Source organism: Portunus trituberculatus, chromosome 1 (genome assembly GCF_017591435.1).
Source record: "Portunus trituberculatus isolate SZX2019 chromosome 1, ASM1759143v1, whole genome shotgun sequence".
Classification (NCBI taxonomy): Eukaryota; Metazoa; Arthropoda; class Malacostraca; order Decapoda; family Portunidae; genus Portunus; species Portunus trituberculatus.
This window is the reverse complement of record NC_059255.1, coordinates 757,536-769,591: the sequence shown is the minus strand read 5'-3', so window position 1 is coordinate 769,591 and position 12,056 is coordinate 757,536. Positions and strand designations below refer to the sequence as shown.

The 12,056-nt window shown below is 43.2% G+C and overlaps 3 protein-coding genes across 3 annotated transcripts; 1 reads left to right on the top strand and 2 right to left on the bottom strand.

The window, feature by feature from the left end:
- The first annotated feature begins 1,954 nt into the window (after nt 1–1,954).
- Nucleotides 1,955–4,264, top strand: LOC123507254. The gene is made up of 2 exons (XM_045260054.1): nt 1,955–3,889; nt 3,990–4,264. The coding sequence occupies exon 1, from the start codon at nt 3,415–3,417 to the stop codon at nt 3,886–3,888; it is 474 nt and encodes a 157-aa protein (XP_045115989.1). The 5' UTR covers nt 1,955–3,414; the 3' UTR covers nt 3,889; nt 3,990–4,264.
- Nucleotides 4,029–6,292, bottom strand: LOC123506381 (general transcription factor II-I repeat domain-containing protein 2-like). The gene is made up of 3 exons (XM_045258856.1): nt 5,882–6,292; nt 4,503–4,587; nt 4,029–4,105 (listed from the first exon to the last, which is right to left on the bottom strand). The coding sequence occupies exons 1-3, from the start codon at nt 6,290–6,292 to the stop codon at nt 4,029–4,031; spliced, it is 573 nt and encodes a 190-aa protein (XP_045114791.1).
- Nucleotides 6,293–8,700: 2,408 nt separating this feature from the next.
- On the bottom strand, nt 8,701–11,370 carry LOC123505686 (protein ZBED8-like). The gene is made up of 4 exons (XM_045257735.1): nt 10,646–11,370; nt 9,930–10,541; nt 9,016–9,098; nt 8,701–8,972 (listed from the first exon to the last, which is right to left on the bottom strand). The coding sequence occupies exons 1-4, from the start codon at nt 11,368–11,370 to the stop codon at nt 8,701–8,703; spliced, it is 1,692 nt and encodes a 563-aa protein (XP_045113670.1).
- Between the last annotated feature and the right edge of the window lie 686 nt (nt 11,371–12,056).

Sequence of the window (12,056 nt, the reverse complement as noted above, 5' to 3'; positions counted from 1 at the left end):
GGAAAGTGTGAGACTAGGAGCTTATGAAGAAGGCAAGAGTAGACCATTAAAATTGAAATTAAAGTCTCAGGTGGCAGTCGAGGCCTTGCTGAGGAGGGCCTGGAAACTTAAAGACTATGAGGAAACCAAAACAATTTACATAAGAAATAATATGACACAGGATGAAAGAATGAAAATGAAAGAGCTTGTAACTGAAGTGAAAGAACAGAGGAGGAAAAGACCAAGTTTTTTTGGAGGATGAGAAATGGGAGGCTAAAGAAGTGGTGGATAAAACAGACGGAATAGACATTACATGGAAGAAAGAGATTAGGAATGGAATTCAAGTGACATATACGAATATAGATGCATTTCTGTCTAAGAGGCTAGAATGTATGGATTACCTAAGAAACAATGAACCGGACATAATGTGTGTGGAGGAAACAAAGTTAAGGCCCGAAATAAAGCTAGATTGGTTTGATGTAAAACACTACAAAGTATGGAGAAATGATAGAAAGAATAAAGGAGGTGGTGGTATAATGGTTTTTACTAAGAAAGATCTGATAGTGAAGGAGGTGAACTTTAGTAAGAGAAATGAGGAAGTGATAAGTATGCTTATAACAGATGGTAAAAGAGACATTAATATTATAACAGTATAAATACCACCCAGAACCAGGGCTTGGAACTATGAACAGTATCAAATGGTGATGAGAAATACTCTAGACAGAATGAAGCAGGAACTCACCAGAAAGGATAGAGTGATGATAGTCGGGACTTTAATTGTAAGGAAATAGTGTGGGAAGATTACGAAGTGGTGAATGGTGATGAGTGGGCAGAGGAATTGTTAAACATAGCAACAAATAACTTGATGACACAGTGGGTGAGATCACCAACAAGGTGCAGGAGACAAGATGTTGCAGCGAGGTTGGATTTCGAGGTTGGATTTGGTATTTACCAGGGGCATCTCCCTAAAAGAAGAAATTGAACATGAATGTCCCTTGGGGAAAAGCGACCATGATGTCCTAAGTTTTGAGCTGGATACGGAATTAAGCATGGAAAAGAGTGTGGAGCACAGAGAGAAAAAATTAAATTATGTCAGGGCAAATTATAACCATATAAGAGAATTCTTTAATGAAATTGACTGGTCTGTGATATACCAGAAAGGGAATATGCAATTGAAATACGATAAATTTATGGATTTATATAACTCTGCTGTGAAGAAGTTTGTGCCATATCACAGAAAGAGGACTTTAAATAATAAGCAGTGGTTTAATCGAAATTGTGAAGAAGCAAAAAAGAACAAAGAAAAGGCATGGAAGAAACTTAAGAAAAACAGTGAAGTATTATCAAGAGAAGTCTACAAAACAGCATGGAATAGATATGTTGAAGTAAGGAGAACAGCACAAAAGGAATATGAACAGAGGGTGGTGGAAAACTGTGATAGTGACCCTAAAATGTTTTACAAATTCATAAATGGAAAACTAAATAAAAGGGAGGCAATAGAAAAAGTAAAAGATGGGGAAGAAGTATATGAGGATGCTAGAGATATAGCTGAAATATTGAACGACAACTTTTGCAAAGTGTTTACAAAGGAGGAGCATTTTACAGGAGGAAGGCCAACGGAGATAAAGCAAATGCAGGACATCATTGTTACTAAAGAAGATATAAGGAAAATTATAAGTAACTTGGATATTAATAAATCAATGGGGCGGGAGGGTGAATTAGGTTCGTGTTCAATAAGATAGTGCAGGGTTTGAAACAGGAACGTGTTCGAATTTCTTTCCTAGTAAACACCAGTTAGTTCGAAATGTAAAAAAAACCAGCTTGATAGAGTAAAGTTCGAAATGTTCGAGTTGTAACTTGGTTCGAAAAGAGCTAGATAGGATTATGTTAAAAAAATAGTTGTAACTAGGTTCGAAAAGAGCTCAAGTTAAAAAATATCCACAGTGGCGAAGTCCTCCACCCGCAGGTACGTGATGGTGGTGCGGCCCGGTGCTACTCAGACATCTCTGACTTCAGGCACTGTGGTGTAGTATAAAGTGCAACTTTGGTATACTGTGATGAAACATTTATGCTATTCCTGTCTCTTGTTTGTGTCTTATCATTCAACATAATCACCCGGCCCTTGTCTATTTAAGCAGTGACAATGAGTGAAGAAAGTCACCGTGAGGCAAGGCAGGTCAGAAAAATCAAGGGACAGAGGCGTGGTTCCATGGTGTACGTTTTTGATGACCAAGGTTATGTCAAGGATTGGCAGTACAATGAGAAGCTTCATGTGCGGTGTCATTTGTTCAAAAGTGGGTGCCATAGGCGTGGCCACATCAACCTGGAGAACAGCACTATGATGGTGACCAAAGACCACAACCATGACTCCCAGGCAAGTTACATTGAGCAGATGGAGCTAAAAATCGTTTATGAAAGACTCAATTAAGAATGATCCAACACAGAATGCCAGGCAAGTACCTTGATATGCACTATTGTTAGGTAAGTAGCAATCGCAAATTACTACGGTGATGATAATTTCTCTATAAACATTGTATATATTGTGCAGACAAATAAGATTACACTCAAAATTTCATCAAGATCAATTCACAGGCACGTGTATGATGAACGATGTGCCAGGGCTCCAGCTTCTGCAGCAACTTCTGTGTCATTTGAAAGCGTGAGGCGCACACTGCTAAATGAACTAAACAAATATCTTCCTCCTGCTCCAGCCAGCCCCTTGGAGGCAGCAGACTTCTTGGCATCAAATACTATGTTCCAGTCTTTCTATAAAGGTGTGGCTACCTACAACGATAACCTTGCCTTGATAATGTATGAGGATGGTATAGAGGACATTGTCATGCACGTGAAAGAGATGGCCATGGATGCTACATTTTCTGTTGTACCAGCAATTTTTGAGCAGCACCTGACCATTTTCAGATGCTTTGGAGACAATTTTCTGCCTATATTCCATGTCCTCATGACAAGCAGGCAAGGGGAGCTGTATACTGCAGTTCTTGATAGGATTAAGTCTCAGTTATCTGGACTGGATCCAACTATTGTACACAGCGATTTTGAAGTAGCAATACACAATGCTATAGGTACAGTCTTTTCCAGTGCAAGACTGCTTGGCTGTTGGTTTCACCACAACCAAGCAGTCTTCCGAACCATCCAGAAGAGGGATCTGCGGGGGGAATTTAACAAACCTGGCTCAGTCTTTAAGCTTTGGGCAAGAGGGTTTTTTTTCTCTTCCCCTTTTACCAGCAGACAAGATTGAGGAGGGTCTGCAGTTTCTCAGAAACTCTTAAGCCACAAATTCCCAGACAACAAGCTGCTGTGGACAGCCTTATAGAGTATTACAACAACTTTTGGTTGAGACGGATTGGCGTGGACAGGTTGTCTGTGTGGGGACAAGTGCACAGAATAAATAATTCATGCGAGTCATATCATGCTGTTATGTCAAAGAATTTGAAGCCCAAGACAAGGTTTTGGACCTTCATTGAGTACATCAAGAGAAAAGCTCTGCGATTCGAGCTGGATGTAGTCAGAGTTGCAAATGGTGTATCTGTCACACAGCAGCAGGGGAAAACAATGGCACAGCAGAGGATCGAGAAAGCTAACAGAGAGTTGCTTGCTGGTGGAACTGTTGAGGCTTTCATAAAGCGCACGCGTTACCTCGGCATGAAGAAGAGGGTCCTCAGAACTGACGAACCTGATGAGGAGGGGCAGCAGCAAGTTGTACAGGTTGGGAATGAGACTGAGGCTGAAGAGACTGACGATGTACAGCCTCATCCTGAACCTGAACCTTTACTTGAAGAGGAGCCAGAGACTGTCTACCATTCCCCCATTCACCCTCCCAGGCGTAGCCGTCCACGTGAAGCAGCAGCCACCAAGAATGCGAATGGCAGCATCTCGCCAAGCCAGAACTGAGGTAATGTTTTACACTTGTATAACTATCTGTCTATCTATCTATCCATCTATCTACCTATCCATCTATCTATCTATCTATCTATCTATCTGTCTATCTGCAGCAGTCAGACAACATGGAACCAGGACCATCAACTCTGCAATCAACTAGTGACAAAGCTGACTGTGTGGTCTGCTACAGTGCCTCTGTGAATAAGAAAGAGCCAATCTGCCTGTTTCCCTGCAGTTACACAACTGTCTGCCTTAGATGTGTCACAATTATAAATAGCTCTACTTGTAAACATTGCCCCATTTGCAGAACATAAATTGTATCTTTCATAGAAGCTCATATGAACTTTTAGTCATTTTGGTTATTTTAGTTCTTTTACACGGTACAGTAATATGTACTCAGAGGAATTTTATTGAAATAAAGTCCTTGATCAAATATAGAAATAAACTATTTTTGATATTCCTGAAGTCTACCTGTTAACAATTTTGAAACAAACTTATTACCAAGTACGTGTTACCAACTATGCTTCATGATATTACACACGATTCTATTTCTAAGCCGATGTTCAAATTGGAAAATAGGTTCATGGGAAATAAGTTCGCAGTGTTTCGAACCTATTTTCACATACCTGTTTCCCAAAATCTAGCACGAACTAGTTCACACGTACCACTTTCCCCCTCCCAATGGGGCTTGATGGCATATTTGGGAGGTTGCTGAAAGAATGTAAAGATCAATTGTTGAACCCCGTATTTGATATTGTGGAAACCTCCATATGAACAGGAATAGTCCCGAAAGAGTGGAAAAGAGCTGACATTGTACCTATATATAAGAAAGGAAGTAGAATGGAACCGTTAAATTACAGACCAGTATCACTGACTAGTATATTGTGCAAGGTATGTGAAGAAGTAATTAAAGCTAAGTGGAGTGAGTATCTAGAAAGTGAAAACATTCTGAGTGAAAGGCAGTTTGGTTTCAGAAAAGGAAGATTGTGCGTATCCAATTTATTATGTTTTTATTCAAGAGTGACTGACATACTACAACATAGAGAGGGATGGGTGGATGCTATTTACCTGGACTTGAGAAAGGCCTTTGATAAAGTACCACACAATAGCCTGATGTGGAAACTAAAGAAGATTGGAGGAGCAAGTGATAAACTAGCAAAATGGATGGAAAATTACTTAATGGGAAGAGAAATGAGAACAGTGGTGAGAGGAAGGAAGTCCGAGTAGAAGAAGGTAACCAGTGGAGTTCCACAAGGGTCAGTGCTTAGTCCCATCATGTTTTTGATTTATTTTAATGATATGCCAGTAGGAATTGACACTTACATGAATATGTTCACGGACGATACTAAAATTATGAGGAGAGTAAAGAATGTTGAAGATTGTAACAAGTTACAGGAAGATCTTGATAAAATATATGAGTGGAGTAAAGAGTGGTAGATGGAATTTAATATAAACAAGAGCCATGTTATGAAAATGGGAAGAAGTAGATACAGACCAAACAGGGATTACAGGCTGGGTGATGAGAAAATTGAAGAGACCAATGAGGAGAAAGACCTAGGAGTAACCGTGCAAAACACTTTATCACCGGAGAAACACATTAACAAGATATTTTTGAAAACATATAACATGCTTCAAAATATTGGTCTTGCATTCCACTACCTAGATCAGGGGTGGGGAACCTTCGTTCTGTCAAGGCCATTTAGATATTTTTAATATAATTCGCGGGCCATAAAAAGTTATCAATTATTTTTTCACTCATTTAACTCACCTCTAATGTGACGGCTGGAACTGCTTCTCTTTGGCGAGGCGCGTGATGTTAGGTGGTACTGTTGATGATGCTACTCGCAACTGGTTTTCCAGGTTTGCATCGGTCAGTCTGGAGCGCAGTCTACTCTTTGCCAGGTTAAGTTTTGAGAAGAACTGCTCGCAGCAGTAAGTCGTTCCCGAACACAGATGCATATTTCAGTGCATGTCTCCTCAAAATAGGAAAATCATCAGCACTTACGTAACGTCTGTAGAACTCAAGCAGTGAGAGGTTGTTGTACCTAGCTTTCAGCTCATCATCACTTTGCAGCTGAATTATTTCGTGTTGCAGGTTATCAGGCACATCAGCTGGTACCACATTAAATGGTGTAGCGAAGATGTTCAACTCCTGTTGTTTACTTTTCATGTCCTTGAACCTTTCACTAAATGCCTCAATTAGTTTCGCACACTCACCAGCATATTCATCCGTTGTAGAAGGATTTTGTTCTTGCAGAGTGGGGAAATGCACAGTGTTACTTCTTTCGAGTTGCACTTTCCACAGCTTTAATTTAGCTTCAAAGGATTTCACGTTTGAAAGCAGAGAGCTGAGAAGCTGGTTGGGGCCCTGCAGCTTGACGTTCAGCTCTGAGAGATACTTGGTAATGTCAACCATGAAAGCAAGATCACACAGCCACTTGCTATCACTGAGTTCCCTGACAGGTGTTCCCCTTCATCTCCATGAATTGCTTGACTTCATCACGCAGTTCATAAAAGCGCATAAGCATATTCCCACGACTCAGCCACCGCACTTCACAATGATAAACAAGATCACCGTACTCTGAGGCAATATCATTCAGTAACTCCTTAAACTGGCGGCTGTTTAGCCCTCTGCTCTTGATAAAATTTATGCATGACACTACTGTTGTCATTACATTATTGAGCCTCAATGACAATGCACATAAATTTTCTTGATGTATGATGCACGAAACAAGACTCTCAAACAAGTCCTCACCAGTTGTGGTGCTCTAGTTTGTTCATGACGAAACAAGACTCTCAAACAAGTCCTCACCAGTTGTGGTGCCATGCATGGCTTCCAATGACAGCAATTCCTCTCGTGTGTCAAACTCGGCCGTTATTCCACGAACAAAATGGCCAGTTGGGCGGTATTTGTTATGTCTGTTGTCTCGTCACAAGCCACAGAGAAGAACTGGAAATCTCTTGCAGAATCCTTCAGTGTTTTATGAATATCTTGTGCTAAGTCAGTAATCCGATCTGAGACGGTTCTACGAGACAAACTAACACTCTGAAATAACTGAAGTTTGTCTGGCGCTAGCAACTCCGCAGCTTTAACGATGCACTCTTTCACAAACTCTCCTCTATGTGAGGCTTCAGCTTCTTGGCAATTAGGTCACTCAGTGCATAACTCGTCTGAATAACGTTGTCTCTGTCACACCGAGGTCTTGTGAAAGAGGCTTGTTGTGATTCTAAACACCGCCGAAGAGCATTGATTTTATCCAGACGCATTTGTCCTCCCAAATCACTGAGCTTAGCATGTTTTGAGCTGTAATGACGCTCCACATTGGCCTTCTTCATTACTGCTAACGCATCCCCACAAACTAGGCACACAGGTTTGCCTTTCACTTCAACAAAAAAATAATCGTTTGTCCACTTCTCTTGGAAGGCTCGACATTCTGCATCTACTTTTCTTTTCTTTGCAGTCGCCATTTGTAGGACGTCACACCACGTGATAACTACCCAGTGTGTATTAACAGTTCTACAGCGTCCACACTCGATAAATGCCTAGCACTGACTGCCCGCGGCCCGCCTAGCTGAGTCACTGCAGTACAGACAGACAGGCGGCTGACGAGAAGCATACGTGTACGGTCCCGCCTGTGGATGCTATGGCAACACTCAGCTCAAGGCCGTACAAGTGCTCTTAGCTGACGCTAGCAGTGCAAAGAAAAACAGTCAGTCACAAAATAAAAAATCAAGAAATATAATTATATTCAAGGGTATGACGCTGCTAAACTGCCGAGTTCATAGATAATTAATTGAATTTAAATAACCTGCAGCCAGCACATAATAAAATTACATTATATATTATTCATTCATGAGATATGAAATAGCATTTATGAACTGCCTTGCGGGCCTGATCAAATGGTCTTGGGGGCCTTATACGGCCCGGAGGCCGGACGTTCCCCACCCCAGGAGGGTCGTTTCCAGGGCGAAGCGCTCGCTCAGCAATGACCTGACAAGATAAATTTGGGCAGTATATGTTGGCATATTGATGAGGGCTACATAATCAAGTCTGCCTCCTTGAACATGTGTGGGTGTGTGGTCCCCAGTAAGTACAGCTGTATCTGTGGTGTCAAGGACAGCATTCCAGCACATACCATTGGCATTGGTGGTGAGGTGGCTTCCTAATTTTTCTGATGCCTCACATTAAGGTCACCCATGATAACACTTTGCTCTTCAAGAACATATTCAGGAAAATTTGCAATATTTAAGGCACCAGCATGAATGTGCATGTTTACAAAGTAAATAATTTCACCCACAGTGTGCAAGCAAACAGTAATACATTCAATACCCTCAGTGACCCCCATTTCCATGAAGTTAACTGGAATCCCATGTTTAATGTAAGTGGCCATCCCCCGACTACTGCTGTCACCACAACTGAGGGTGTGGGAGGCATAACCCCGCAGCTCAGGCACCCTTGGCCCTACCTCCTGTAAGGCAATAATGTCAGGCTTATGGAGAAGAACATGAGAGTGTAAGTCAGTAAAACGGGCATGTAGACCATTGACATTCCATGTTAGGGTGCGGAAAGTCTTACCGTTCATCGCGATGGTGTTGCATCTGTGTCTTCAGGCCATCCACTTCCTGTGTCAGGCGAGACATCTGCTCCATCAGCATCTGTATGGCTGCCATCAGATGTCCCTGGTCTGGCTTGGGGCTGGCAGTCCAGGCTGGGATTGGGCTGAAGCACCACTTCTTCTTTTGGCTGACCAGTGTCCATTCACTTGCATCCTCCTCCTCACAGTCTGCCACAGGTGACTTGCTCTCTGTAGCAGGGGCCATCCCTTAGGGGCTCCAGGGTTGTCGTGTGGCTCCCTTGACTGGCTTGTCGGGGGTATCTATCCTCGGTGTGGGTGCAGCAGCAGTTGCACATTGCCCTGCAGCATTGTCCTTTTTCTTGGGTGGGTTGCACAGGCTATGCTGACACACGGCACTCTCTCCTTGGCCCTGTTGAGCACCGCTGGCTGGGGATAGGGTTGGGGCCACAGTGGAGGTCCCACTGCATACTGTGTGCTGCTGGTTCTTGAAGACAGCAAACTCTGTACTAAGTCCAGAGACTGTTGCAGTCAGGTTGTCCACTTTGGCGGCTAGTGCACTCACCACTGCCATTAGCTGCTGGGTAGCGTCTTCGTCTTGGAGGTTTGTTGGGGCCGTGCAGGCTGTGTGTCACAGCCTCTAGTGCCCTAAAGGTCCGGGATGCGGAGATGATATGTTCAGGCTATATGCGGAGGAGTTGATTTGTTTTGTGTAGGAAGGTCCTGGTTCCTGGGTGGCTGCACAAATACCTATCAGGCTTTCAAGACACTCAACCTCACCAGGACCTTCCTACACAAAACAAATCAACTTCACCGCATATAGCCTGACTACATCACCTCCGCATCCCGGACCTTTGGGGCACTAGAGCAGTTGGAGGTACTGAACCCCACAAGTTCCATACATGGATTCATCGAACCCTTCATAGTTGGAAAAATAAAATGTGCTTTTTTTTTCTTCAAATTCAAAACCTATGTATTTAACTATAATTACTATATACTGTATTAGTACGTAAACTGTACCATGCATCATTTGCACACAAAATCACTGTGTTCAAAGAACAAAACCAACAAACCTGAATTTCACATAAAAACAAAAACATTATGAATATTTACTGCAAATCAATGTGACTTTTGCTGTTGCCTCTCAGAGACCATTTCAGAAATGCGCGGTTTCACCTTGGCAAGTGCCACTCTCATATCATTTTTGCAACAAAGTCTGTTCCTTTTCTTCGTTTTTATGTCTACCATCCTCGAAAAGGACTGCTTGCAAAGATATGTTGTAACAAATGTTATGAGTATCTCGAGGGCTTTCTTAGCAAGAAGAAGGTACGCTACGATTTAGTGACACCAAAACGTTGAGAGCGTTGTTGTTCTGAAGAGTTGTTGTTGAACCTGGCTCTGCTGGAGTTTAATGATTTCGTCCAGGTATTCATCATTGACATCTGCTGTCGCAACACTAAACATGAACGGCTGTCTCACTTATGATATGACTCTCTGGTGGGGAAGTACCCGTCGAGAGACTTTGCGAGCTCATCTAAGTGCATGGCAATTGCTTGCTTCAGTTCCCTGGGTACAGAAATGTCTCCGATACCGGACACGTCTTCGATCTTACTTACACAGTCATCCAGCAGGGGAAAGTTTGCAAAGTTATCATTCTCTGTTCGTCGTTTCCATAATGGTAGCTTTTTTTGAAAAGCCTTCAAATTTTCTTCCGCTTCGATGATGTTGACTCCACCGCCCTGCATCTGTTGATTGAGATGATTGAGAGCATCGAAGATATCGGCCATGTACGCCAAAATGAGAATGAACTCAGAATTTTCAAAGTAATCTGCATGACAGTGTTTGTGCTCTCGCAAAAACAGGGCAAATTCCACACGCATGGCAAAAACACAGTTCAGCACCTTTCCCCGGGATAACCAGCGAATGTTTGAATGGTACAGAAGCACTTCGAATTCAGAGCCCATTTCATTACACAGTTCTTTGAAGATGTGGTGCTTCAGAGCACTATTTCGCACATAGTTCACACATTCCACTACAATTTTTAATACTTCTGCGAGTTTTGGAGGCAAGGTTTTTGTTGCCAATGCATGCCTGTGCAGAACACAGTGCGTAACAATGGTGTGTGGTGCATCTGCTTTCAGCGAACTGAAACCAGATTTTTGTCCCAGCATGACTGGAGCTCCGTCCGAACAAACTGCAAAAACCATATCCCATGAAGATTGTTGTCTCTGAAGAAGTCATCCACAAGTTTCTTCACGTCAGCTGCTTTAGTTGTTGTTGTGAGAGGCCTACAAAATAAAAAGTCTTCCTTTATCATGTCGTCTTTCACATAGCGCACAAACACAGCAATCTGGCATAGACTGGAAACATCGGTGGTCTCGTCTAGTTGGAGGCTGAATTTTGCTGGGCTTGAAATCAGATCTGCAACTACTTGAGCCAATATGTCATTGCTCATGTCATCTATTCTGCTGCTGATGGTGTCATTTGAAAGAGGAATTTGGGACAACTTATTTTCAGCAGCTTTTCCCAGCATGATATTCGCCATCTTCAACGCAGCTGGTTTTATGAGTGTTTCACCAATGGTGTGTGGTTTGCCCTGCTTTGCAATCAGGTACGCAACTTTGTATGATGCTGTTAAGACCGGTTTGTCTATGGGTACAAAGCCGAAAACAGGCAGAGTAGCCTTTTCATCGAATCTGGCTCTCTTCACCTTGAATTCAGCAAGCGTTGTGTTCATGTATTTCCCATCTCCATGCAGCTTTAGGAAGTGTTCCCTTAGTTTTGCCGGTGCCAGACTAGAATTGCTCAACTTGGCATTGCAAATCATGCATTGAGGACGCTGACTCCCATCACGTTCCGTTATACACGTGAATCCATACTGCACGTATTCGTCCGACGACTTCCTTTTTTTGCTCGACATAGTTAGTATCAAGGGTTTGAAGTATTAAAAGGGAAATCACAAATCACGTGCGATGAAAACAGTCACAAGTCGACTACTGAGTGGAGCGAGTTGCCTGCAGCACAGATATCAAGGCCAAGCGATGTGGCGTGATCAGCTGCAGCTAATGATGGCCAAGCAGAGCGTGACGTCACGAATCATACGAGTGGGGTGAACCAAACCACTGAACCCCTGAAACTGACTCACCAAACCCCTGGGGTTCGATCGAACCCAGGTTAAGAACCACTGCACTAGAGGCTGTGACACACAGCCTGCACGGCTCTAACAAATCCTCAAGAAGAAGAAGGAAGGTCCTGGTGAGGTTGAGTGTCTTAAAAGACTGATTGATTGGTATTTGTGCAGCCACCCACCATGAGGTCAATCAGTGTTGGCCTGTGAGGGTGAATTGCAGACAGTGAGTGGAGGAGGGCCACACAGTGTGAGTGGTGACGAGGGCAGTGCAGGAGCAGGTGTTCTGGGGTGTCAGGCTGGGTAGGGCACCACAGGCAGTGGGGAGAGTCAGTCATGCCCAGCCTGTGTAGGTGGGCATTGAGGCGGGTGTGGCCAATCTTGAGTCTGGTGATTGCCATGTCCAGTACCCGGTTGGGGGAGTAGGTCCACCAGTGATGTCTTCTGTCCTGTCTAATGTGTCCCAGTGAGGTGTACTG